The sequence below is a fragment of the Urocampus carinirostris genome, chromosome 12, assembly GCF_059441175.1.
Source record: "Urocampus carinirostris isolate Australia breed hairy pipefish chromosome 12, RoL_Ucar_1.0, whole genome shotgun sequence".
NCBI classification, from domain to species: domain Eukaryota; kingdom Metazoa; phylum Chordata; class Actinopteri; order Syngnathiformes; family Syngnathidae; genus Urocampus; species Urocampus carinirostris.
In genome coordinates this window covers 40326785-40353975 of record NC_142360.1, presented here as the reverse complement: position 1 = coordinate 40353975, position 27191 = coordinate 40326785, and the positions used below count along the sequence as shown (strand labels likewise).

The 27191-nt window shown below is 43.2% G+C and overlaps 1 protein-coding gene across 2 annotated transcripts; it reads left to right on the top strand.

Annotated features, from left to right (window-relative positions):
- The first annotated feature begins 988 nt into the window (after window positions 1–988).
- On the top strand, window positions 989–26952 carry LOC148355955 (uncharacterized). Of its 2 annotated transcripts, none has more exons than XM_088349912.1 (5): window positions 989–1183; window positions 13358–13501; window positions 15047–15481; window positions 22306–22463; window positions 24449–26952. In XM_088349912.1, exons 1-5 carry the CDS (start codon window positions 1111–1113, stop codon window positions 24461–24463), a joined length of 825 nt encoding a protein of 274 aa, XP_088206038.1. In that variant the 5' UTR covers window positions 989–1110; the 3' UTR covers window positions 24464–26952. The 2 variants fall into 2 exon arrangements, with proteins under 2 accessions (XP_088206038.1, XP_088206037.1); XM_088349911.1 differs by having other exon boundaries at window positions 990–1183; window positions 24464–26952.
- The last annotated feature ends 239 nt before the right edge of the window (window positions 26953–27191 follow it).

The following is a 27191-nucleotide window of genomic DNA, read 5'->3' as shown; positions in this document are numbered from 1 at the left end:
AAGTTTTTCAATGTTATTATCTTTGTCATGTTTCTTTAGTTTTTCAAAAACATTAGTTTAATTGTATTTTTGTAATATTTCTGTTGTAATGTTTATGTAGTAGTACTTTTGTTCCGTTGTACTACTGTAGTCGTATTTTGTAGTATTCATGTTCTGTTTTCTTCCTATCAGAACCAAAACTAAATAATATATAAACTCCCTGTTTTCAATCTCTGGATTTGATATTTAGTTTTGTATTCATTTTGTCGTATTTTTGCAGTATTCCAGTCGTAGTACTTTGTTCCAGAAACACAAAGGAACGATGGGGACATTGGGGCACTAAAAATCCAGTTTTTATGAGTACTACTGTATTCAATATTACATATATTGTCCTTCTATTTCGACCATTTTCGTTTGCCGGATGAAAAAGCCTGACGGGCCGCGTGTGGCCCGCAGGCCGTAGTGTGCCCAACCCCACCCTGAACCTAAAATCCACCCTATTTTATTTTGTATTTACAAAAACACTTTTTTAAATAAAGCTTTTAAACAGCTGTAGCTAAGCAACCACAGCACACGTCAACCCGGGGCAACAGCGGCACTGTGTGGCCAATCCTTGACATGACACAACCGGAAATGAAAATAGAGGCACTTAGAATCGCACAGGGGATTTGCTTAAATAAATAAAACAACAATAAACACTTTGTGTTGTCTCTCGTGCCTTCGTTGGTAAGACAAAGCGTGAAAAATGTATTTACTTTCGTGTCACTCGCTTGTAAAACAACAACAAACATTAAAGCACACACCGCGCGTGCTGAGTAACGACGTGGCATTATGGGTATTGTAGTTCCAGCGTGACGACCACACGCCGTATATTTATTTTTAACGGGTAATTAATTTGGATTAATCTTATTTTCCGGGGGGGCGGTGAGTCGTGACTCGTGACTGACGAAGGCGTGAGCTAAGCGGGCTATTTTGGAACCGGGAACACGTGGCACTGTTTCCAGAGAGAGAGAGAGAGAAAGAGAGAGAGAGAGCAAAAAAGAAGAAAATTTTCGATCACATCATATCGCAGTACCCGCAGATCACAGTACACTAATCAGTTAACTCGGATTATAGTTTGAAGAAAAAAACATGGCGATGGATTTAAGAACGTGTATCTACATGGGCGTCGTGCTGCTGCTTCATACGGGGTCCGCAGAACACGGTAAGACACACTTTTAGGGGGGGTAACGGATCTCTTTCGTTAAATTGCAGCAGTGGAGTGTAAGTAGGCGCAAGTATGCGTCATTTTGCAACCAAACCCTGAAGTAACGCGTTAACTTTTTTTAAAATGACTTCGTGTCGATAAAATGTTTCGCGGAATAACTTCGCAACTCTGATGGGTCATTCTTGTTATTCCCAGGGACATAACCTCTTCTAGTTTGTGTCAACATTTGCTTGTACTTATTTTTTAATAGATTTTCTTGCCTATCACGCCAATATGTCCATTATCCATCCGGCTTGTCCTCAGTAGGGTCGCGGGGGTGCTGGAGCCCATCCCATATCTTCGGGCAGTGGGCAGGGGACACCTTGAACTTGTAATTAATTGTAAATAACAGTAGTACAAGTACACTAAAATCATGTTTTTGATTGACTTATGTTACAAATATAAGTAAGACAATGTTTTACATCATTTCTGTATTGCCTTCATGAGATATCCCTCACCTCATGTCCATTCCATCATCTGCACCGTTTATCCTCAGTAGGGTCTCGGGGATGCTGGAGCCCATCCCAGCGATAGTCGGGCAATGGGTTGTCTGGAAATTGAACCCATTACCCTTGCCCAAAACACTAGATTTATGTAGTACAAAGTACTGTAAGACATCCAATTTCTGCACCGTTTATCCTCAGTAGGGTCGCGGGGGTGCTGGAGCCCATCCCAGCTATCTTCGAGCAGTGGGCAGGGGACACTCTAAACTTGCACACAGGGACAGACATTTCGCTCGCTCATTCCCACCTAGGGTCAATTCGGACCTGCCAATTAACCTGACATGCATGTTTGTGGAATGTGGGAGGAAACCCACGCACTCACGGGGAGAACATGCAAACTCCACACAGGAAGGTTTGATCTTGTGACCTCAGGACTGAGCATAAAACTGTCATGATTACCGATTAGTATCACCCGTGCTCGCTCATTTGGCATCAGCCGCTGCGTGCTACCTGATTGGTTCTCTGTCCTTTTTAAAGCCCAGTCATGTCACTCTCAGGTTGTCAGTCCGTCAGCAAAGCTGTGTTGTTACAAGGCAAGCATTTTGACCCTGACTCCCGCCTGTCCCGTTTTTGCACCTGTGTTTCCACCTGTCCTTTCCTGATCTTCCCGTTTGTCTCCGGCTCTGACCTGTTTTTGGTCCCAACCACGTTTTGGCTCTCCTGTCCCGGCTATCGACCTGTTTTTTCCTGTCCTTGACATTGCCATCTCCCGCTCCGGAAGATCCATTTCTGTATTCGGATCACGATTTGATTGCGTGAGCGTCCAGCGACCCTTCCTCTTTCTATCAATAAACTTGTGGTTAACGTTACGCTTTTGGGTTCTGATTCCTGCCTGGTCGTGACAAAAACGTGGCCCCTATTTCTGTCCCCCCTGTTACTACTATGCACTTTAACAGGGGACACATTTGGCCCATGTCCTGTGTGAAGTAATTGGGAGAAAACAATTCTATCCTGAGCTGGACCTGTCACAGTCCAGGAACGGAGACAGGACCCGATTGCGTTCGTTTTACTCAGTTTTATTTAGTAGGAGAACAGGACTTGCATCCACGACCCAATGATCGTCGGTCACAGGTAGCAGATAGCTGGAACGCTAAGTGGCACTTCCGAGTCGAGCGAGGGTAGTCGGAGACAGCGAAAAAACAGGTCGATGGCCGGGACGGAGGAGCAAAGACATAAACGGGTCCAGAAAAGAGGTCGGCAACAGGTATCAGGCAGGAAACAGGGCAAAACAGGTTGATGGCCGGAACGGAGGAGCAAAGACAGAAACGGGTCCAGAAAAGAGGTCGGCAACAGGTATCAGGCAGGAAACAGGGCAAAACAGGTCGATGCCCGGGGCGGGGGAGCAGGACAGAAACGGGTCCAGAAAAGAGGTCGGCAACAGGTATCAGGCGGGAAACCGGGCAAAAACAGGTCGATGGCCGGGACGGGGGAGCAAAACAGAAACGGGTCCAGAAAAGAGGTCGGCAACAGGTATGAGGCAGGAAACCGGGCAAAAACAGGTCGATGGCCGGGACGGGGGAGCGAAGCAGAAACGGGTCCAGAAAAGAGGTCGGCAACGGGAATCGGACAGAAAACAGGGCAGGATAGAGTGGGAGAGTCACAAAAGCTTGCCTAGCATGTAGCATAGGTTTGCAGACGATCTGACGAGTGTGTTCAGGAAGACGGGAGTTTAAAAAGAGTCCAACAGCCAATCAGGGTCCGTTGACTAGATTGTTTACGTTATTTACTGTTTTGTTTCTGCACTGATTATCCGTTTAACATTTTGATGGTAATGGAGAAATCCTGGCTTTGAAAGTCCTTAAAAGTGCTTGAGTTTATCCGAGGAAGGTGTAGGAACCCTGTTTAGAGTCTTAAAAGGCCTTAAGTGACTCTGATAGCTCTATCGCTTTGCTTCTTAGAGTGGAATACTCAATGAGATCACAACGAGAAAAATCAATTTCAGCTCACGAGGAGATGCGTAAACAAATGCATTCCTGAGGAAGATCACATCAAGCAAAGTCCAGATTTCCTCCCTGATGTCAGGAACCGGAACAGGATCAGGACCCAAACGCATGACCTTTCTCACTCAAGCTTTTCTTTTACGGGAAATGGGGAGTCATGCATGTCAGGCAGCAGTCTGGCGTGGAAAGACAGGGAGCCAGAGGCTGACGAGATCGATACCAATAGCCCGAACAGATATCGGACAGATGGGGTCGATATCGGACAGGAAGGGACAGACAGGATTGATATCAAAACAGGATATCGAAAATAAACAGGACAAACTAGACGGGAACGAAAACTGGAGAGAATAATAAACAGGACAAAAATTAGAAACGGGAAACCGAAAGTAAACAGGACACAAATATACGGGAACAATACTAGACAGGAAATACCAACAGAAAACAGGATCGAGTCAACACCCACGTCTTGCGGGGGAGAGGTTCGTTGATGGGCCCCAGTTTTCGGTCCTGTCTTGTTTGTTCTGTTAATTTTTGATATCCTGTTTCGTAATCTATCCTGTCTGTCTGTCCCGTCCTGTATCGCTCCCATCTGTCTGATATCAACTCGGGCAATTGGTATCGATCTCGTCGCCCTCTGGCTTCCTATCATTTCACGCCAGACTGCTGCCTAACGTGCATGACTCCCCATTTCCCGTAAAATAAAAGCTTGTGTGAGAATGTCACGCGTTTGGGTCCTGACTCTGTTCTGGTTCCTGACACCTGGTACATTTGTATCATCATTTAAGCATGTTTTGATGAATAGTTGCCATTTTTAAGAATATAGGGTATTTCTATTTTTATTTAAGCATTTGACAAATAGATCCACCTCTGTATCTCGTGGTAAATCGGCGCCGTCACGAATGGCAGCCACTCCAGCAGCTCCCGTGTTATTTTCGATTGTTCTCGATTGTTCTCAGCTCAGGGATGCTGCTGGAAATGTGAATTTCCCAAAGCGGATGAACAAAGTATCTATCTATCTATCTAAATAAGTCTCTTGGCACTTTAGTTGCTGGGGAAGGGGACCTTGTTGGGGTTGTACACTCGCCTAGTTTAGTGCAGAAGCGCCACTGATAAGAACTGAAATCCAGCCGGGAAGCATTTAGAGTCATTAAGGGGACCCAGACGCGTGGCAGTTCATTAACACTCTTCCTATTTCTCACATTTTTATTTTCGTCCAAACGAAAGAAGGAAATGTTCTTCTGTCAAGATTAGACTTTTTCCCTGCGTTTAATACAGAAATAGCCCATGAAGGAATAATGGTCATCGTAGAGTAAAATAACAGGCATTAAACCGCAGATTTCCAACCTTTTTCAAGCTTCGAGATACTTTTTGTCAGGACCAGAACGGGAACAGGACCCAATTGCGTTACGTTTATTGGAAGAGAGAGAAAGGGTTGCGCCCACGATCCGGTGGTTGCAGGTCGCTCTGAACGCGGAAGTGGATCTTCCGTGGCGAGCGATGGCGCTGTCGGGAACGGAAAAAAACGGGTCACTAGCCGGGACAGGAGAGCAAAAAACGTGGTCGAGATCAGAAAATGGGTCGAAGCCGGGAAACAGACGGGAGCAAAAAACAGGTGGGAGTCAGGGTCGAAAAAGGCTTGCGTAGTGTTAACTGTGGTTTCGCAGACGGACTGACAAAAGGGGGCAGACAGGACTGGGTACAAGAACTGATCGGGACCCAATCAGAGCCCGCAACCGTTGGCGCCAAAGGAGCGGGCACAGCTGAGTCACATCAGTAATCGTGCCATAAAGTTTTAATTTTATTGATAATATATGATTTAAAAAAAATGAAAAATCCGAGGAGTCGTTTGGGAGCCGAAACGGCTCTTCTCAGCGATCTGAGCCAAAAAGAGCCGGTTTTCCAAATAGAGCTGTCCTCCTGGGTGCGACCAGTAGGGGGCAGTGACATCGCCATGATGACAATCCATGTCGGCGTCCTTTTCACACACTTTAAAAAAAATATATCTTTATTTATTGCGTGGTATCTAGAATTCCACTGCCCAGCAACATGGCGATGGCAACAATCCCAAGCATTTTCAAGGACTTCATCCAAATTGGACGCAATGGAGTAAACGTAAGCTGTTATGTTGAACTCCCGGCTAAATATGTAGCTGCCTTCCAGTATAAGAGCGTCCTTGTACTGCAACCTGACGGATCCTCTGAGAGACTTTTGAGTTTTTGTATATTGATGCTCTGCGAGTGTGCAGAACCGGGTCAGGGAGTACAGAGAACTAGTGTTACTCCGGCGTGCGAAGTCCGGGTGGGTCCGCATAAAACCTGACATGTACCGACATGCTGCTGCAATCTTCGAAGCGGGAAATTTTTCTTCAGTAACTTAGTTTAGCTTCGGCTCCGAACGCCATCTTAGGAGTTTCGGTGTTCTTTCGTCAGAAGGGCCGCATAAAATGATGCGGCGGGCCACGTTTGGCATGCGAGCCATGAGTTTGACCCTCAGAGGCATATTAGCTCAAATATTTGGATTTTTGATTTTCGAGAGCCACACCATATATATTTTGAGTCAAAAATGTGTCTGTCACCTGTTGTCAGTCCGTCTAAGAACCTCAGTTTACGCTAGGCAAGCTTTTTGACCCTGACCCGCTCCTGCTTTGGCTCCCGTCTGTTTCCCGGCTTCGACTTGTTTTCTGATCTTGACCACGTTTTTTGCTCTCCTGTCTGGGCTACTGACCAGTTTTTTCCGTTCCCGACACCGCCGTCGCTCGCCACGGAAGTCTCATTTCCGCGTCCGGAGCAACCTGTTCCCCGCGACCAGCAATCACCAGATCATTTTTGCAATCCTTTCCCTTCTTCCAAATAAAACTGAGAGAAACGTACGCAAGTGGGTCCTGTCTCTGTTCTGGTCCTGACACCAAAGCCGCTCTCCAGACCAAAACTAATTTCTCTGCCCATTTTATTTCACTGTGTGACGTGAAATGATGCGATAAAATCTATAAAATAACAATACCTGTCACGGTTGCCATGGCGCCCAAATGGCCCCGCCCGTGTGACGTCAGCTGCAGCTCGTTAAAAGATTGGCTTCCCTTCTATTTGAGCTCAGTGCTCTCATTCACCCTTAGTCAGTCCGTCAACGAACTTATGCACCCGCAAGACGTGGGTTTTGACGTTTCCTGCTTGTGTTTCCTGTCCGGTATCGTTCCCGTCTATTTTTGTCCTGTTTAATTTCGATTTTTAGTGTCTGGTATCGTTTCTGTCTATCTCGTCCTTCTTGTTATCGGACTCTAGTCTCCAGTGCCTGATATCATTCCTGTCTGTCTCGTCCTGTCCGGTATCGACCCCATCTGTCTGATATCTGCTCGACCGATTCGTATCAATCTCGTCGGCCTCTGGCTTTGTCACGGTTGCCATGGCGCCCAATTGGCCCCGCCCGTGTGGTGCCAGCTGCGGCTGGTTAACAGATTGGCTCTCCGTCTATTTAAGCGCAGTGCTCTCGTTTTTCCTTTGTCAGTCCGTCAACAAACCTCTGCCCCACAAGACGTGGGTTTTGACTCAGTCCTGTCCCTGTTTGTATTTACTGTACAGTATTGTTCCCGTTTTTGTCCTGTTAATTATTTTCTCCAGTTTTCGTTCCCGTCTAGTTTCTCCTGTTTATTTTTGTTATCCTGATTCGTTATCAATCTCGTCGATCTCTGCCTTCCCATCTTTCCACGCCAGCCCGTGCATGACTCCCCATTTCCTGTAACACAAAAGACTTGTGTGAGAAAGTCACGCGATTGGGTCCTGTTTCTGTTCTGGTTCTGACAGTCAGAGCCTAACTACCATATTTGGAATCATTTTAAGAGTCTGTTTATAAAGGGGAGTTTTGGAGCAAAACGAAGGCATTACAGGAACGTCGAATGAAGCGGACATGCTTTTAGGCGTATTTTTTTAGGTAAAATTTTTTAGCCTTATAGTCCCAAAAATAGAGTATTTCTTTTAAAAAAATGACGAGTGAGGTCGGTGGAAGAAGGTGGATCTTGACGAAGCGATAGCATGAAATATTTACGACATATTCCGGCTAAAAATATATCTTACCATCAGTGGCTCGGACTGGATAGTCCGCACAATTCACAGTTCCTACTTGAGTGATGGTCGCAGTCACGGAAGGGACGGCGCTAATGAGCTAGCCGGCGCTAATCACATTTCGTTAGCCTTCTGGTACGCTTCAAGCGGGAAAGTGGGAGGACGGGGAAAACAAAACGGATTTCCCATGGAGAGGGAAATCGCAATTGCTCGATAAGCAAGAGCCTAAAGACAGGGTTCGGTTCAAATTCAAGCACCTTCCAAGTACTTTTAAGGCCAATTTTTCCATGACCTCTGACTTTCATGACTAAAACAAAAGTTGCTATCCTGCTGCTAACACATACTTAGATTAGATTTTCTTTGTGTCAATGGGCCGCTGTAAACTGACATGAATTCCGCCATCCTTCTTCAACGATGCTTTAATACGTCACACTTGGTATTTTTATAGTATTTCATTAGTAGTAGATCCTAAGTAGTATTTTTATAGAATTCCTTCAGTCGTATTTTTGTAGGTATTGTACCTTTATTTTGTAGTATTTTTGTTGTATTTCCATGGTAGTATGTTTGTAATGTTACTGTAGTTGTATTTTGGTTTTCATATTTTTGTAAAATATGTTTATAATATTTTAAGTTGTATTTTTGTAGTTATTATAGTTTGATTTAAAGTGTTTCCTTAGTAATATTTTTGTAGTATTTCCTAAGTAGTATTTTTATAGAATTCCTTTATTCATATTTTTGTAAGTATTGTACCTTTATTTTGTAGTATTTTTCTAGTATTTCCTTTGTAGTGATTTTGTAGTATTTTCTTGGTAGTACTTTTATAGTATATCCGTAGTATTTTTGTTGTATTTTCATGATGGTATGTTTGTAATTTTACTGTAGTTGTATTTTGGTTGTAATATTTTTGTAAAATATGTTTAGAATAGTTTTAGTTGTATTTTTGTAGTTATTATAGTTTAATTTATAGTGTCTCCTTAGTAATATTTTTGTAGTATTTCCTCAGTAGTATTTTTATAGAATTCTTCAGTCGTATTTTGTAGTAATTGTACCATTATTTTGTAGTATTTTGTAGTATTTCCTTAGTAGTATTTTTGTATTATTTTCTTATTAGTACTTTTATAGTATGTCCATAGTATTTTTGTTGTATTTTCATGGTGGTATGTTTGTAATGTTACTGTAGTTGTATTTTGGTTCTAATATTTTTGTAAAATATGTATATAATATTTTTAGTCGTATTTTTGTAGTTATTATAGCTTAATTTATAGTATATCCCTAGTAATATTTTATAGAATTTCCTTAGTAGTATTTTTGTAGTGTATCTGTAGTATTTTTGTTGTTTTTATGTAGTGGTATGTTTGTAATGTCACTGTAGTTGTATTTTTGTAGTATTCTTGTTTTAATATTTTTGTAGAAATATTTTTGTAGTATTTCCTTAGTAGTGCTTTTGTAGAATATATGTAGTATTTAGTAGTGTTTCTATGTAGTAAGTTTGTAATTTTACTGAACTTGTATTTTGCAGTATTTCTGTCATTTTTCTTTTTTTTGCAGAAACATTTTTGCAACATTTACTTAATATTTTTGTGGTACTTTTGTTGTTATTGTAGTTTAATTTTGAGCTATTTTTGTAGTATTTTAGTAGTAGTTTTGTAGTATATCTGTTGTATTTTTGTAGTGTTTTTGTATACTATTTTTGTAATAATACTGTAGTTGTAGAATTTTTGTTGGAATATTTTCGACGTAGCTTTGTTGTATTGTAGTTTTTTTGCAGTATTCTTGTTGTAATATTTCTCTAGTAGCACTTTTGTATTATAGTATTCGTGTTTTTTTTAGTATTTCTGTGGAAGTATTTCTGAAGTTTGTCCATTTAAGTATTTTGTAGTTTGTCTGTAGTATTTCTGGAGTAATTCTTTAGTATTTCCATAGTAGTATTTTTGTAATATTACTTTATTTTTATATCTGTAGTTGTATTTTTCCATCTTAGCATTGCTGTAGTAGTACTTTTGTAGTATTTCTATAGTATTTTCCTTATGGAATAAAGGAAAATAATACATTAAGTCTTCGTTTTCTCAAGCACTGAATTTTATATTTAGTTTCGTAGTCATTTTGTCGTATTTCTAGTAGTATTTTCATTGGAGACATGAAAAAAGATTTCCTTTTTTGTAGTACTTTGTACTTTATTCAATGTTCACTCTCTTGTGTCCCTCTCTCTTGCAACTTACGCTATTCTTTGCGGACTATTAGGATTTTCTTCCCCTCATCGTGGATGCGCTTTGCTAGAGTAAAGGGGTACAATCGAGGGGAAGGGGAAGTAATGGGACTGAGCTCAATTCTATTACCGTATTTTCCGCACTATAAGGCGCACCTAAAAGCCTTTATGTTTTTCAAAAGCTGACCATGCGCCTTATAATACAGTGCGCCTTATATATGGATCAACATTAAGTTTTCCAACTAACTTGCAGCCGCCGACTCGATTTTCCCCCGAACGCCAAGTAGTCCGCGGTGTATGTTGGGATTTATTTACCGGCGTTTCATTGGCTAACCAATGTGTCAATCATCAGTTGAATCGATCACTATTGGCTAAAGTTATTCGGAGGTCAAGAGGCGGATCCTTTTTATCATTTACAGGCTGGCATTGGCTTGGATGGCAAAACAAAGCCTGCGATTGGCCAAAAAAGATGAATGCATATAGCACGTGGCTGACGGCACACAGAAAGCATTTTTTACTATTCTGTATTTGTAAATATTTTACTCTCCTGGATTTACTACACTCACGGATATAAGAGGACCATGGCTGCACATCATTATTGAACACAACGACTTCGGTGAGCTACTCCGGCTATATATTTTCCGTGTATCTTGTTTCAGACTGAACTTGATGTTTCTGTGATAAGCGGTGCAGATAATGGATGGAATGGAGTGTCTATTTTTAAATTAAACTCAATTCCTAGTGTTTAGTGTCATATGCACAGTAAAGTTGCGAGCGAAAAAGAAAACAGAAACTAAGGAATGGTTGGCATTTCTTGAATCCCAAGACTTGAACCTTCCGAATGATGGAACGATGCATTTGAGTGACATGGTACGGACACTGCATCCGCACGTATTTGCGTCTTTGCAAGCTTTGGGAATGTTAAGGGTGTAATCAGTTAGACTGAATCATCTGACTGTTTTGTCCACGTTCCCATTGTAGCGCCTTATAATCCGGTGCGCCTTATGTATGGAAAGTATAGGACCGAAAACTATTTTTTGGGGGTGCGCCCTATAACCCAGTGCGCCTTATAGTGCGGAAAATACGGTAAGTATCCATTGAAGGCCTATCTTGTGTGTTTTTGGGTCTCCCGTTTGGTGTCAATGTCATCCTTTCTTAACACAACCGCAGAGAAAGGATGTGGTGGCCTATTTGTACTCTTCCGCTTACAGTTATTTGTACTTCCCCACTTTCAAAAGAAGACAGAATGTACAGGTAATACTCTAGATCCGGGCTCTCCAACCTTTTTCTAGCAAAGAGCTTGATTTGCCGCTAATTAGCGCAAAGGCCACCCGGTTTGATATACATTTTTGAAAAGATTCCAAAATAATAAGTTGTACTACTTACTATGTCGTTACTGTGTTATTACCAGGTTCATTATTGGAAGGAGAAAGATGGAAAGAAGGAGAAAAGATAGAGAAAACAGGAGAGAAAGGAAAATAGAGAGAAATAAAGAGAGAGAAAGAAGAAAAAAAAGAAAGCCTGAAAGAGAGAGAGAAACTGAGAGGAAGGGAGAGAGAATGAAAGCCTGTGTGAAAGAAAACAAAGAAAAGGTAGAACGAGAGAGAAAGAGAAGAGAATGAGAGATTAAAAAAGGGAAAAAAGAGAGAAATACAGAGAAAGAGAATGAGAAAGAAAGAAATAGAGAGAGAAAAGGGAGAATGAGAGAGACAGAGAAGAGAGAATGAGAGAGAAATAAATATAGAGAGAAAGGGGAGAACTGAAGCGAGAGAAAGACACAGAAGAGAGAATGAGAGAAAGAACAAAAGAAAGGGGAAAGGGGAAAGAAACAGAGAGGAAGGGAGAGAGAATGAGACCACGTGTGAAAGAAAACAAGAGAAAACGTAGAACGAGAAAGAAAGAGAAGAGAGAATGAGAGATTAAAAAAGGGGGAAAAAGAGAGAGAGAATGAGAGAGAAATAAATAGAGAGAAAATGGAGACTGAGAGAGAAATAAATAGAGAGCGGAAAGGGAGAATGAGCGAGAGAGAGAGAGAAGAGAGAATGAGAGTGAAATAGAGAGAGAAAGGGGAGAATGAGAGAGAGAGAGAGAGAGAGAGAGAGAAAGGAAAAAAGAAGGAGAAAGAAACAGAGAGGAAGGGAGAGAGAATGAGAGCAAGTGTGAGAGAAAACAAGAGAGAAGGTAGAACAAGAGAGAAGGAGAAGAGAGAATGAAATTTATAAAGAAAGAGAGAAAAGGAGAGAGAGAGAGAGAGAGAGAGTAAAAGAAGAGGTAGAGAATGAAAGAGAGAACAGAGAGGAGAAACAAAGATATATATGTATGGAGAGGGATGGGTCGAGATAGGAAAAGAGAAGAAGAGAGAATGAGAGAGAAGGAATAAAAGAAAGAAAAAAGTAGAAAGAAACATAGAGGAAGGGAGAGAGAACGAGAGCACGGGTAAAAGAAAACAATAAAAATGTAGAATGAGAAAGAAAGAGAAGAGAGAATGAAATTTAGAAAGAATGAGATAAAAGGAGAGAGAGAGAGAATAAAAGAAGAGGTAGAGAAAGAGAGAACAGAAAGGTGAAAGAAAGATGTATATGTATGGAGAGGGATGGGTAGAGATAGGGAAAGAGAAGAAGAGATAGTGAGAGAGAAGTAATTAAAGAAAGAGAAAAGTAGAAAGAAACAGAGAGGAAGGGAGAGAGAATGAGAGCACGGGTGAAAGAAAACAAGAGAAAATGTAGAACAAGAAAGAAAGAGAAGAGAGAATGAAATTTAGAAAGAAAGACAGAAAAGGAGAGCGAGAGAGAGAAGAAAAGAAGAGGTAGCGAATGAGAGAAAGAGAGAACAGAAAGGTGAAAGACAGATGTATATGTATGGAGAGGGATCGGTAGAGATAGGGAAAGAGAAGAAGAGAGAATGAGAGAGAAGGAATAAAAGAAAGAGAAAAGTAGAAAGAAACAGAGAGGAAGGGAGAGAGAATGAGAGCACGGGTGAAAGAAAACAAGATAAAAGGTAAGACGAGAGAGAGAGAGAAAAAAAAAGAGAATGACATTTAGAAAGAAAGAGAGTGAGAAAGGGAGAGAGAGAGAGAGAGAGTAGAAGAAGGGGTCGAGAATGAGAGAAAGAGAGAACAGAAAGGAGAAAGAAAAATATATATATGTATGGAGAGGGATGGGTAGAGATAGGGAAAGAGAGAGTGACCCAACACTGGTCAGCTGTTTCCAGAATTGGTCCGCAGGCACCCCAACTGTCCATAGAGGGCGCTCCGGTGCCTGCAGACACCACGTCGGAGACCTTAAACTCAGGGGAGATACATATCAATATTAATCGCTATAAAACCTGTCCTTCTGAGGCTTTTGATTGGCCCTCGTGCTGCGTTCGAGCAGGGCGGTCGCCACGGAATCCAAATAACCGTTCCTCCGATTCCGTTTGCACCCCTTTAGATCAGGAGCAACCGGAACGAGACGCGGAACTCACCGGGAATCAAACGATGATCCTGCCCAAAAACTCGGCTCCCTCTACTGGAAACCATTCCACGCCGCGTCAAGATGTCGCCAACACGGGGCGGCGGACGAGTCGGCCCACCGGTAAGTCGTTGGCTGTGAGTTCATTATCCGGGAAACGATGACGTGCCGATAAACGGATTAGGCGGGACGGGCAAAGAGGGAGAATAGAGACAAGAAAGGCATTCGAGTCCAGATCTACTCACCGCAGAAACAAGATACCTGAAAACTAAAACACAGGATGATGCGGACAGATTTTTACCTAAAAAAATACGCCTAAAAGCATGTCTGCTTCATTCGACGTTCCTTCTTGTAACGCCTTGGTTTCGCTCCAAAACTCCCCTTTATAAAAAGACTCTAAAACACAGGTGTCAAACAGGCAGCCCGCGGGCCAGATCAGGGATAGAATCCGGCCAGCGAGACAACACTCAGAGAAGCGCAAGAGAAAAACAAGCCGCAGGTTGAAATATGTCAACTTGATGTGGTCAAAGCCAGGTGCCTCTCACAAAGACACTGTACTTGTATTTATTTCTCTCTCTCTCTTTCTTTTCCACCCCTTTTCTCCCACTCTGTCTCTGTCTCTTTCACTCTCTGTGTCTCTCTTTTTCTCTTCCTTCGTTGCTCTTTGTCTCTTTCTCTCCCTGTGTCTTTTAACCTCATTTGCTCTAACTTCCTTTTTCCCTTTTCTCTTTCTTTCTTCATACCCTTCGCACTTTCTTTTCTCTTTTCTCTCCTTCTGTCTTTCCATTTCTCTTTGGATTTCTTTCTTCCTCTTCCTTTCTTTTCCCCCCTCTCTCACGACTTTTATATCTTTTGTTTCTCACGCTCTCTCCGTCTCTCTCGTTTTCTTTCATTTTCAACTCATTTTAACTCGATAGAACAAACATTCTGTCGGGGGCCGGACTAGTAGATTAAAGAGAAACAAAAAGAGAGATAAAGAAATAAGAGAAAGGGGAGGGAAAAGGAGAGAGGGCGGGACAAAGAAAGATAAAGAGAGAGAGGGAGAGAGCGTGAGAAAAAAAGATAAAAAGTCATGTGAGAGGGGGAAAAGAAAGGGAGAGGAAGAAAGAAATCCAAAGAGAAATAGAAAGACAGAAGGAGAGAAAAGAGAAAAGAAAGCGCAAAGGGTAGGAAGAGAGAAAGAGAAAAGGAAAGAAGGAAGTTAGAGCAAAAGAGGTTAAAAGACACAGAGAAAGAGAGAAAGAGCAACAAAGGAAGAGAAAAAGAGAGACACAGAGTGAAAGAGAGAGACAGAGTGGGAGAAAAGGGGTGGAAAAGAAAGAGAGAGAAAGAAATACAGGTAGAGTGTCTTTGTTCAAGGCACCTAGCTTTGGCAACATCAAGTTGACATTCTTCAACCTGCAGCTTGTTTTTCTCTTGCGCTTCTTTGAGTGTTGTCTCGCGGGCCGGATTCAATCCCTTAACGGACCTGATCTGGCCCACGGGCCGCCTCTTTGACACCTGTGCTATAGAGCACCAGAACTACATTGAAAAATGAGTCAAAATGGCACAAATGGTCAGGCACCAGGTAGCATTTGAGAGAAACATTCGACATTGAACAAGTAAATCATCGGTCCGAATCAATCGATGAGTTGTTGCAGCCTTAAAAATAAATCTTCTCTTTCGTAGACTCTGTCATGGCGGTGTCCTCGGCGACCGCAGTCCCAGGAAGCGCCACCAACCTGACCGACGACGTCGAGTCGATGCCGACTGATTTCCCCGGCAAAGCTTACGCGTCGACTCCTCACCGAATCCACAGCACTTCGCACTCAATTCCTGTCCCCGCCACTCCAACGATCCCGACCACCACCCAGGAAACGCATCCTCACCTGTCCCCGACCGCGTCCGGCACCACGACGCATAAAACCACCGTCCGGCTAACGGTTGCGACCACGGCTCGCCAAACGACCGCTTCCTCCAGAGAAACGACTCAGAGGACGACTCTCACGCTGCACAGGACTTCTAGCGCAGTCACCCAGAAGACCACGGTGGCTCCACCCACGCTCACGTCCACGCGGACCCAAACGCATCCGGGAACCCCGTCGCAGCTCAACAAGGGGGACAGTAAGTCAGGGGGACGTACGGGTGCTTGAACTCCTTGAAAATGCTTGGATTTCAAGGTCGGGAAAATGCTTGAAGGTCGGATGAATTCCTTGAAAAGTCTTGACTCGAAAGACCACGCAATCATCAAGTTTTAGGTTTTTAAAGTGCGTAAAAATGACGCCAACACATCGTGTGAAACGTCACCGACTCCTACTGATTGCCCCCGAGAGATGTTAAGAACCAGGATAGGATCAGGACCCAATCGCGTGACATTCTCACACAGGCCTATTTTACGGGGAATGGGGAGTCATGCACGTTAGGAAGCTGGTCTGGTGGGGAAGGCCAGGAAGCCAGAGACCGACGAGACGGATTCCACTTGCCCGAGTTGATATCGGACAGATGGGGTCGATACCGGACAGGACGGGACAGACAAGATAGATAAGGAATCGGGATATCGAAAATAAACCGGGGAAACAAGACGGGAACAAAAATTGGAGAAAATAATAAACAGGACAAAAAAAGACAGAAATAAAACTGGAAGCTGATATTAATCAGGACAAAATAAACGCAACCGTGACAAAGCCAGAGGCAAAACGAGATTGATACCAATTGCCTGAGCAGATATCGGACAGATGGGGTCAATACCGGACAGGACAGGACAGACAGGATTGATATCAAAACAGGATATCGAAATTAAACAGGGCAAACTAGACGGGAACAAAACTGGAAACCAATACTAAACAGGACAAAATAAACGAGAACAATACCGGACAGGAAATACCAACAGGAACAGGACCGAGTCGAAATCCAGGCGGGAGTCAGGGTAAAAAAAGGCTTGCCTAGTGTAAACTGAGGTTCGCAGATGGACTGACAAAAGGGGACAGATAGGAGTGGGTTTAAATAGGGACAGAGAGCCAATCAGAGTCGTAGGCAGTTGGCACCAAAGGAGTCTTAAGCCAGGACAGGAGAGTAGACGTCGTCGGGATAAAAATGGGTCGTAAGCCGGGACGGGAGAGCAGACGTGGTCGAGATCAAAACAGGTCGTAGCGGGAGACAAACAGGAGCATAAAACGGGACAGGCGTGAGACAGGGTTGAATAAAAGGCTAGCCGTGTAAAAACAGAGATTTGCAGACGGACTGACAACCGGAGAGTCACAAGACTGGGTTTAAATAGGGACAGAGCCATTTAGAGTCGTAGGCAGTTGGCACCAAAGGAGTCTTAAGCTAGGACAGTAGAGTAGACATAGTCGGGAACAAAAAGGTGTCGTAAGCTGGGATGGGAGAGCAGACGTGGTCAGGATCAAAACAGGTCGAAGCTGGGGGACAGATGGGAGCAAAAACGGGACAGTCTGGAGTCAGGGTCGAAAAAGGGCTAGCCGTGTAAAAACAGAGTTTCTAAAAGCTTTCTTTAACAGCGCTTTCCAAATACGTCCTCGGTTTTTTCACTGTTTGGATGAGGACAGAAGCCGAGAGCGGCCGAGGGACAAAAGCCACGCTGTCCTTTCATTTGTTGACACGCAAGCCAGCCAGTCCCGTCGCCACCAGGCCGCGTACAGTACAGCTTCTGTTCCGAGTCACGGGACTCCTGTTCCGTCATTCTTCATCTACCCGCTAAATTATTTAGGCACCCACAGTCCGCTCCTCCAGACACCGCCCTTTTTCATTTTATCGTTCCGTCGGTGCGGCGGAGAATTTTCAAGGACGTCTTCGAAAGAGAAGAAAAACCTACACACTTGGCCAGAAGGAGGCATGACTCAGAGGCTAGGCTAACAACTCTCTTAAGTATCTCAGCAAGGCCAGGTCCTTTACCCACAAAACCGATGACCTGGAGCTACAACTTGCGGGAAACCCCTAGATTTAAGACGACTTAAGATGTATTTTAATCTGTCAGGACCAGAACGGAAACAGGACCCACTCGCGTAACGTTTACCACAAGTTTTATCGAAGGAACGAGGAAGGGCTGCGCCGGTATTCGCTCTCGGCTTGTGATCCGAACACGGAAGTGGATCTTCTTTGGCATGGGACCTTTTCGCGTCAGGGACGGAAAACCGGTCGGTAGCCGGGACTGGGAGAGCAAGACGTGGTCGGGGACAGAAACGAGTCGTAAGCCGGGACGGGAGAACAGACGAGGTCGAGATCAAAACAGGTAGTAGCAGGAGACAAACGGGAGCAAAAAACAGGACAGGCGTGAGTCAGGATCGAAAAAAGGCTTGCCTTGAAAAACAGAGGTTCACAGACCGACTGACAAAGGGAGAGCAAGACGTGGTCGGGGACAGAAACGAGTCGTAAGCCGGGACGGGAGAACAGACGAGGTCAAAAATCAAAACAGGTAGTAGCGGGAGACTAACGGGAGCAAAAAACAGGACAGGCGTGAGTCAGGGTCGAAAAAAGAATTGCCTTGAAAAACAGAGGTTCACAGACCGACTAACAAAGGGAGCGCAAAACGTGGTCGGGGACAGAAACGAGTCGTAAGCCGGGACGGGAGAACAGACAAGGTCGAGATCAAGACAGGTAGCAGCGGGAGACAAACGGGAGGAAAAAAACAGGACAGGCTTGCCTTGAAAAACAGAGGTTTACAGACCGACTGACAAAGGGAGAGCAAGACGTGGTCGGGGACAGAAACGAGTCGTAAGCCGGGACGGGAGAACAGACGAGGTCGAGATCAAAACAGGTAGTAGCAGGAGACAAACGGGAGCAAAAAACAGGACAGGCGTGAGTCAGGGTCGAAAAAAGGCTTGCCTTCAAAAACAGAGGTTCACAGACCGACTGACAAAGGGAGAGCAAGCTGTGGTCAGGGACAGAAACGAGTCGTAAGCCGGGACGGGAGAACAGACGAGGTCGAGATCAAAACAGGTAGTAGCAGGAGACAAACGGGAGCAAAAAACAGGACAGGCGTGAGTCAGGGTTGAAAAAAGGCTTGCCTTGAAAAACAGAGGTTCACAGACCGACTGACAAAGGGAGAGCAAGACGTGGTCAGGGACAGAAACGAGTCGTAAGCCGGGACGGGAGAACAGACGAGGTCAAAAATCAAAACAGGTAGTAGCGGGAGACTAACGGGAGCAAAAAACAGGACAGGCGTGAGTCAGGGTCGAAAAAAGGATTGCCTTGAAAAACAGAGGTTTACGGACCGACTGACAAAGGGAGAGCAAGACGTGGTCGGGGGTCGGAAACGAGTCGGTCGGGTTGAATTCGAGTTCACTACGATAAAAAGAAGATCTTTGTCGGAAATTTTGAGGACGTCGTCAAACGAAACGAAAAACCGCACGTGTGGTTTTATGAGTCGGCACGTGGCGAGTTGCCTTTTTCCACCGGCAGAAGAAAAGAGGCTTGACTCACTCCTCTGTGCTTGATTTTACTCGGTGATGTGAAAACTGTCCAGTTGGCAAAACAGCACTCCGTAGCAACACGACATTGCACGGGGTAGGGCCGCGACACTATTTCCGAACAAAAAACAACATTTTCGGATCGTGTTTCCGTCGTGCGGTGCCTAACCTGTTCCAAGTTGGGTGGGAACATTTCTTGGCCTGGAGAGGGATGGGCGCCACCAGGGTGTCCTTGCCCAAGACACACTCTAGGACCTGGGTGTCAAACTCATTTGAACTCGGGGGCCACACGATAGAACAAACTTTCTGTCGGGGGCCGGACTAGTCGATTGAAGAGAAAGAAAAAGAGAGAGAAAGAAATAAGAGAAAGAGGGAGGGAAAAGGAGAGGGCGGGACAAAGAAAGAAAAACAGAGGGAGAGAGCGTGAGAAATAAAAGAGATAAAAAGAGAAGTGGTGAGAGAGGGTGAAAAGAAAGGGAGAGAAAAGGAGAAAAAGCGCGAAGGGTAGGAAGAGAGAAAGAGAAAAGGAAGTGAGAGCAAAATAAGTTAAAAAGACACAGAGAGAGAAAGAGAAAAAGAGCAACAAAGGAAGAGAAAAATAGAGACAAAAGGAGAGAGGGCGGGACAAAGAAAGAAAAAAGGGAGAGAGCGTGAGAAAAAAAGATAAAAAGTCGTGAGAGAGGGGGAAAAGGAAGGGAGAGGAGGAAAGAAATCCAAAGAGAAATAGAAAGACAGGAGAGAAACGAGAAAAGAAAGCGCGATGGGTAGGAAGAGAGAAAGAGAAAAGAGAGAAAAGGAAGTGAGAGCAAAAGAAGTTAAAAAGACACAGAGAGAGAAAGAGACAAAGAGCAACAAAGGAAGAGAAAAAGAGAGACACAGAGAGTGAAAGAGACAGAGACAGAGAAAAGGGGTGGAAAAGAGAGAGAGAGAGAGAGAGAAATAAATACAAGTACAGTGTCTTTGTACGAGGCACCTTTCTTTGGCAACATCAAGTTGACATATTTCAACCTGCAGCTTGTTTTTCTCTTGCGCTTCTCTGAGTGTTGTCTCGCGGGCCGGATTCAATCCCTTCGCGGGCCCGATCCGGCCCGCAGGCCCGCTTTTTGACACCCGTGCTCTAGGAAATGGTGCCCCCACCACCCTTGTGGTTAACGGATACTAAAGACCCACCCACCCATATTAGTATTATCACAATGCGGAGCTTCGGCTCATCTCTGAGGAGTGGAATGACGCTTTCTGCTGAAGAACAACGGCGACCAGATGATGAAGGTGCTGCATCCTAGTCAGATCAGGGGGGCTTCTCCTGCTATTGGTAAACATGGAAACCAGTGGTATTTGTTTCATGTGGGGAAGCAGACCCCTATCCATAAAAAGGAAGGACTGGCATCGTGACGTGACTACCGACTGAGAATATACGACTGTAACAAAATAACTATTGACCTAAAACCAAAATCAGAATTGCAGTTGAATAAATGGTCTTTGTTGTCGTGGATCTGGTGTTGGTGACTCGCCACGTTGGGTTGTTAGCCTAGCTGTTAGCTCTCCCTTCCGCCACAGTCGAATCCTGGACGCAATAACAATCCACGGAGCACATATTTTACTTGATTCATTTATAATAACTGTATAATTTATGATAATAATAATAATCAACAATAATTGAGTAATTTTCATTTATTTTCAACGTACCGAAACGGTAAAGGACACAAAAATATAAAAGATGTGAATGTTTATTCAGTGTTGTTCCTTTTTTATAAATGACAGGCTTTGATTTGTTATCGTAAATCACCTATCCTCTTCACAAATAAAATCAGAAATTTCGGGTGGTTAGTAGTTGGCTAGCCGAACTGCCTGCCGTGCTCATTGCTTTTTGTCCCGGCTGGGTTCGTGTTTGTTGCCGTGGGGGTTTTCTTTGTTGTTGGCTCCCGGTTATCCTGGCGACTTACTGCATGTTTTCAGTCAGCCAGCGTCCCGCTTTCTTCCGCCGATCGGTCCCGGTTCGTCCTTTATTGTGCCTTCTTTATTTCTCACACTCTTTCTCTCTTTTTTCTGTCTCTTACATTCTCTTTCTTTCTCTTACTCTGCATCCCTTGTTCTCTTTTTTAACCTCACTCAGTTCCTTCTATTTCTCTCTTAATTTCTTTCTCTCTCTCTTTCTTTGTTTATCTCACTCCCTTTTCATCCCTTTCTCTCTATTCTGCTCTTTCTCCCTCTATTGTGCTCACTCTTTTTCTCAGTCTTTTCTTTGATTACATTGTTTTGAGCTTTCTCTTTCTCTCTTTTTCTGTCTCTTTCTTTGTCCTCTATAACATCCTGCTATCGTGAGATTGCTGTGGTAGGTTATTTTGTTGTTGGCTTCCTGTTATCTTGGCTGCCCACTGCATGTTTTTGGTCAGCCAGCGTCCCGCTTTCTTCCGCCGATCGGGGTCGGTTCGTCCTCTTTAACATCCTGCTATCCTGCAGTGACCATTTGATATATTTACGAAGGGGTTGGTGAAACTGCTGTAGTAGGTTATTTTGTTGTTGGCTCCTGGTTATCTTGGCTACTTACTGCATGTTTTTGATGAGCCAGCATCCCGCTTTCTTCCACCGATTGATCCTGGATCGTCCTCTATAACATCCTGCTATCTTGCAGTGACCATTTGGTATATTTATGACTGGGTTGGTGAAATTGCTGTAGTTGTTTTCTTTGTTGTTGGCTCCTGGTTATCCTGGTGACTTATGGCATGTATTTGGTCAGCCAGCGTTCCGCTTTCTTTTGCCGATCAGTCCCGGTTCATGCCCTTTAACATCCTGCTATCCTGCAGTGACTATTTGGTATATTTACAGCTGGGTTCGTGAAATTGCCATGTTAGGTTATTTTGTTGTTGGCTTCCTGTTATCTTGGCTGCACACTGCATGCTTTTGGTCGGGCAGCGTCCTGTTTTCCCGCCGATTAGTCCAGGTTAGTCTTTTACAGCAGCCGTCCAGCCTGCCGTGTCCTTGCTGGTTTAGCCACTGTTTGCTCTCTGTGAGTTATTTTTGCCAGTTGGCCCCGCCATTTTTGGTACCGTTGCTGCACCTATCTGCGACACAACACCGGCATTCTCCACAAACACTACCAAAATTTGGCTTAAAACACTCAAAACCTTTTTGACTAGTTAACGTGTAAACCCTTGCTAGGGTACTGGTGTTCTTCACGTGATGTCACAGCTGAGAAAGTCAAAGACGAGACACACTGTCTTCAAACTGCAGTATCTTGGAAAATAATTGGAATATACCAATGACATATGTATAGATATTATGCAACAAAACATGTACTATTTTCTTACATTTTGTGTGTTTGGAATTTGGATAACCCTTTAAGTAAAATTTGACTGGTATGTGTCTGGTCGCTAGATGGCGTGCGAGCATAATGAGCAATAAGAAAAGTGAAACTTTGTAACACAAAGGAGTAGAAAAGGGAGGCAAGCTCGCGACCAGACCCGTCCACTTTTCCCGTACCTCGGAAGGTGAAAATCGGCCATCTTTTTTGTCCCCCTTCAGCCGTCATCGTCCACGACTCCCCGACGTTGGACCCCCTGCTGGCCGGGTTGGTATCGGCCTTCGTCATCAGCGCCGCCGTCATCACGCTGCTTCTCTTCCTCAAACTTCGGAGAAGGGACAACAGGCCGGAGTTCCGAAGGCTACAGGATTTGCCCATGGTGAGGAAAAACCCGATTGGTGAACCGAAGAGCACATCGAAATAACTTCTCATAGCATTTTGTGAGACCCTGGTGGGTGGGCAGTGTAGAGGGACCCAGGCGCATGAATATATAATGCCTTTTAATATGTAGATTCTAAGCACGGTATTATTTTCAAAGAAACGCACAAAATAGTGTTTAAAAAATGTCAACTATCTAGAATCAAGGTAAACTTTAGGATTGTTCTGACAGTAAAACTAGCTGATTTTGAGTCGGCCTCTCATCTCATCATGATTCATTTGGAAAAATATATGGCTTGGCAAATTAATAGTAGACCTTTTGGGACTTCTCTCTCTCTTCCTCTATTTTGCTCTTTCCATCACTTCCTCTCTTTTTGTCACTCCCTTTCTTTCTCTCTTTTTCTAAAGCTCATTATTTTTTCTTTCTTTCTCTCGGTCTTTTCTTTGCTTGAATTGTCTTTCTCTCTTAACTTCTTTCTCTTTTTTTCCATCTCTTTCTTTGTTTTTTTTTCTCCCTTTTTTCTGCGTCTTACCTTCTCTTTCTTTCTCCTACTCTGTATACCTTGTTCTCTTTTTTAACCTCACTTCATTTCCTTCTCTTTCTCTCTTAATTTCTCTCTCTCTCTCTTTCTTAATCTCACTCATTTTTTAACCCTTTCTCTCTATTTTGCTCTCTCCCACTCTATTCTACTCTCTCTCCCTCTATTGTTCTCACTTTTTTTCTCTCTTTTTCTCAGTCTTTTCTTTGCTTACATTGTTATGAACTTTCTTTTTTTCCATCTCTTTCTTTGTCTTTTTCACCCCTTTTTTCCCAGTCTCTCTCTCTTGTGCCCTCTTTATTTCACACTCACAATCCTTCTCCCTTTTTTGGTCTCTTACCTTCTCTTTCTTTCTCTTACTTTGTATCCCTTGTTCTCTTTTTTAACCTCACTCCATTTCCTTCTCTTTCCCTCTTAATTTCTTTCTTTCTCTCTCTCTCTCTTTGTTTATCTCACTTCTTTTTTATAACACTTTCTCTCTATTTCGCTCTCTCTCCCTCTATTGTGCTCTGTTTGTCTCACTCTTTCTCCTTTTTTTCTGTCTCTTACCTTCTCTCTCTCTTACTCTGTATCCTTTGCTCTCTTTTTTAACCCCTCTCCATTTCCTTCTCTTTCTCTCTTAATTTATCCCTCTCTCTCTCTTTGTTTATCTCACTCTTTTTTATCCCTTTCTCTTTTTTGTGCTATCTCTCTTTCTCTATTGTCCTCTCTCAATCTTTCTCCTTTTTTCTGTCTCTTACCTTCTCTCTCTCTCTTACTCTTTTAATCTCACTCTATTTCCTTCTCTTCTTTTTCTCTCTTTCTCTTAAACCTTCTAGTTCGAACCCGGTGAGATTTCTTTTCTAGCGAAAATGAGTTTGACACCCCAGCAATAAAAAAAAAAAATCTATTTGATCACCTCTCCTCTTATTCCAAGCGCTATTGTTGTGTTTGTCACGGTTGCCATGGCGCCCAATTGGCCCCGCCCGAATGGCTCCAGCTGCGGCTCATTAACAAATTGGCTTTCCGTCTAGTTGGTCAGTTGGTCAACAAACCTCTGCACCAGCAAGACTTGGGTTTTGACTCTGTCCAGTTTCCTGCTTGCGTTTCCTGTCCGGTATCGTCCCTGTCTATTTTGTCCTGTTTTATATCGATCTCCAGTTTCGTTCCCGTCTATTTTTGTCCTGTTTATTATTCTCTCCAGTTTTCGTTCCCGTCTAGTTTCTCCTGTTTATTTTCGATATCCTTTTTCATTATCTATCCTGTCTGTCCCGTCCTGTCCGGTATCGACCCCATCTGTTCGATATCAACTCGGGCCATTGGTATCGATCTTGTCTGCCTCTTGCTTCCCATCTTTCCACCCCAGACCGCTGCCTAACGTGCATGACTCTCCATTTCCCGTTAAATAAAAGGCTTGTGTGAGGAACATCACGCATTTGGGTTCTGATCCGGTTCCAGTTCATGACAGTCTTTCCTTTTTTAGGACGACATGATGGAGGAGACGCCATTGTCCATGTACAGCTACTGATAATGGACGCACCACCAAATGACAAAAAAAAAAAAAACACAATTTCTCCAAGGATTTTTGTTCTTTCGAACCCCGATCCCGAAGAGTCCAGGTTTTGGTATAGAATTTTGTGGGTACCTGCAATTTTTCCAGGTCGGATCCCCAACATGGATCCCATCCATGTCAGGTTCTATATCAACTGTAATTTTATGTTTTGGGACGCAGAAGAAATACGATTTTTGGGGGATTTCGTTTACCGTAATTCCTCAAACGGTGGCTCAGTAAAAAATATAAATCGTAGGAAAAGGAGGAGGGAACGATCTCAATTCGGATGCCGTTGCTGACAAAAACAGCAGAACCTGTCAAAAAATTCTCTACCGTTTTTTTTTAAAAGAAAATAGAATAAAATAAAACGATCAAGCCACCGATTTGAGGAAATAAAGAGATCTTATTATAAAAGGAATTCCGGATACCATGGGGCCTGATGATATTTTTAATGAGGTTGCACTTTAATTTTCAGTTTCTGGGAAAAGTCTGTACAGACACATTTTTTGCTTTTGTGTGTTTTTAAATGTGTGCCTGTGTTTTAAATAGGTGTGTTCATGGCTTATTTAATGGATACACTGGTGGGCCAGAACATGAGATGCATCTACGTAGGATTGAGCTAAAAAAAAATCCAGTTCGGGTATTATAGCCAGACCCAACCCGAACACAACTTGATTCGAGGTACCAAGCCCAAAGAAATTTTTAATTTATTATATTTTATTTGTGAGAGCCGGGTTTCTCTCTCGCTGAATTTCATTTTGTCTATTTATTTATGATTAATTATCCACCCGTCATTGTTCTTTGTGTCCCAAAGAGGGGGACTGAGTCCACCGTGCGGATTTTCCAGGCGACACAAAGAAAAAGGAACATAGAACAATGAAAGGTGGATAATTAGAAAAATTAAAAATAAGTCATGTTCATTTGGTTATTTGTGACGCCCTTGATCACGATGAGTCTCAAAGGGCTGCACTACAGTACGAAAGACTACAGACTATTATGACACCATCCCCGGATCTAAAACCTACATGAGGGCAAGGAAAAAGTCAAGTCAGGTCTGGTTTATTTGCATGGCCCTTAATCACAAAGAGCCTCAAAGGGCTGCACAGACCACAGAATATCGCAAACTACAGACTATTATGACACCATCCCTGATCTAAAACCTACATGAGGGCAAGGAAAAACTCAAAAACCTGTCAAGTCAAGTCAAATCAAGCCATGTTTATTTGTCACACCCTTAATCACAAGGAGTCTCAAAGGGCTGCACAGACTACAGATTATTGCAAACCATAGACTATTACGACACCAACCCCTGATCTAACACCTACATGAGGGCAAGGAAAAACTCAAAAACCTCAAGTCATGTTTATTTGTATGGCCCCTTAATCACAAAGAGTCTCAAAGGGCTGGACAGACCACAAATTATTGCAAACTACAGACCATTATGACTCCATCCCCTGATCTAAAACCTACATGAGGGCAAGGAAAAATTTTAAAACCTCATCATGAGGAAAATGGAGAAACCGAGAGAAGGGACTGTACATTTTCTCTCACTTTATTTCTCTATTTCCTTCTCTTAATTTTCTCTGTTTTTTTTCTCTTTTCTCTCATTTTTTTCCGTTTCTATTTCTTTCTCTTAATTTTCTGTTTTTTTCTGTTTTTTTCTCTTTTTCTGTCTTTCTCATGTTTGCTTCTCTTTTGCTCTCTCACTCTTTCCTTCTCTCTTTTTCTCTACCTCCTTTGTAATAGTCTCCCCTCTTCCAATGGATTTTACAATACAGTCATCCCTTGTTGACAGCGGGGTTTAGCTTCCAAAATGTGAAAAGTCAGCGAGAGAGAAACCCGGCACGGAATATAATCATTTACAATTCAGGCAAAACGAAAGCTAGATGGCGCTTTCGGCCTTTAACAGTTCTCCTATTTGATCGAGTAGCTGTACCTAATAGAGTGACCCGGGTGGGGTTAAACAGGATATTTTGTTGGTGACGCTTCTCTCCTTAATGCAGTCTACTCGCGAGTGCCTTTGAAACATTCATGTTCATGCTGTATATAATATTGTTGTTGATGTGAAGATTAATTTATAAAAATGAGATGCATTCCCTTTGGAGATGAAGTCACATGAAAACTCCATTTTTTTTTAATGATTGCGTTTCCTAAAGGTGGGGTGCGCAGTTTGAGAACTGCAATCATGACTTTGAGCCAGGAGATGGCGGCAGAGTAACACGTGATTAGCATGCAGTTACATGGCATTTCTGGCGCTGGAATAAACTCTTCTTTTTTCATCTTGTTAGGGGTTTGTTCCGTCTCCAACAGGCCTGATAAAAGTAAGTGAGGCGCAATGGAAAATAAAGCACAAGGGCTCTTTGAACTCAGTTTGGCATTGTTATTACATACTTAGAGCAGATAGATGTCTAGATAGATAGAAAGATATATGTCTAGATAGATAGACAGATAGATGTCTAGATACATAGATGGATAGATGTCCAGATAGATAGATGTCTAGATGGATAGATAGATGTCTAGATAGATAGATAGATGTCTAAATAGATAGATATCTAGATAGACGTCTAGATAGATGTCTAGACAGATAGAAGTCTAGATAGATGTCTAAATAGATAGATAGATATCTAGATAGACGTCTAGATAGACAGAAGTCTAGATA

What these genes read in the sequence shown, in the direction of transcription:
- LOC148355955 (XM_088349911.1), top strand. Translation starts at nt 1,111, where the DNA reads ATGGCGATGGATTTAAGAACGTGTATCTACATGGGCGTCGTGCTGCTG. An exon ending in TACGGGGTCCGCAGAACACG is followed by an intron (nt 1,184 to 13,357) that starts GTAAGACACACT and finishes GCACCCCTTTAG; the next exon opens with ATCAGGAGCAACCGGAACGA. An exon ending in GGCTACAGGATTTGCCCATG is followed by an intron (nt 22,464 to 24,463) that starts GTGAGGAAAAAC and finishes TTCCTTTTTTAG; the next exon opens with GACGACATGATGGAGGAGAC.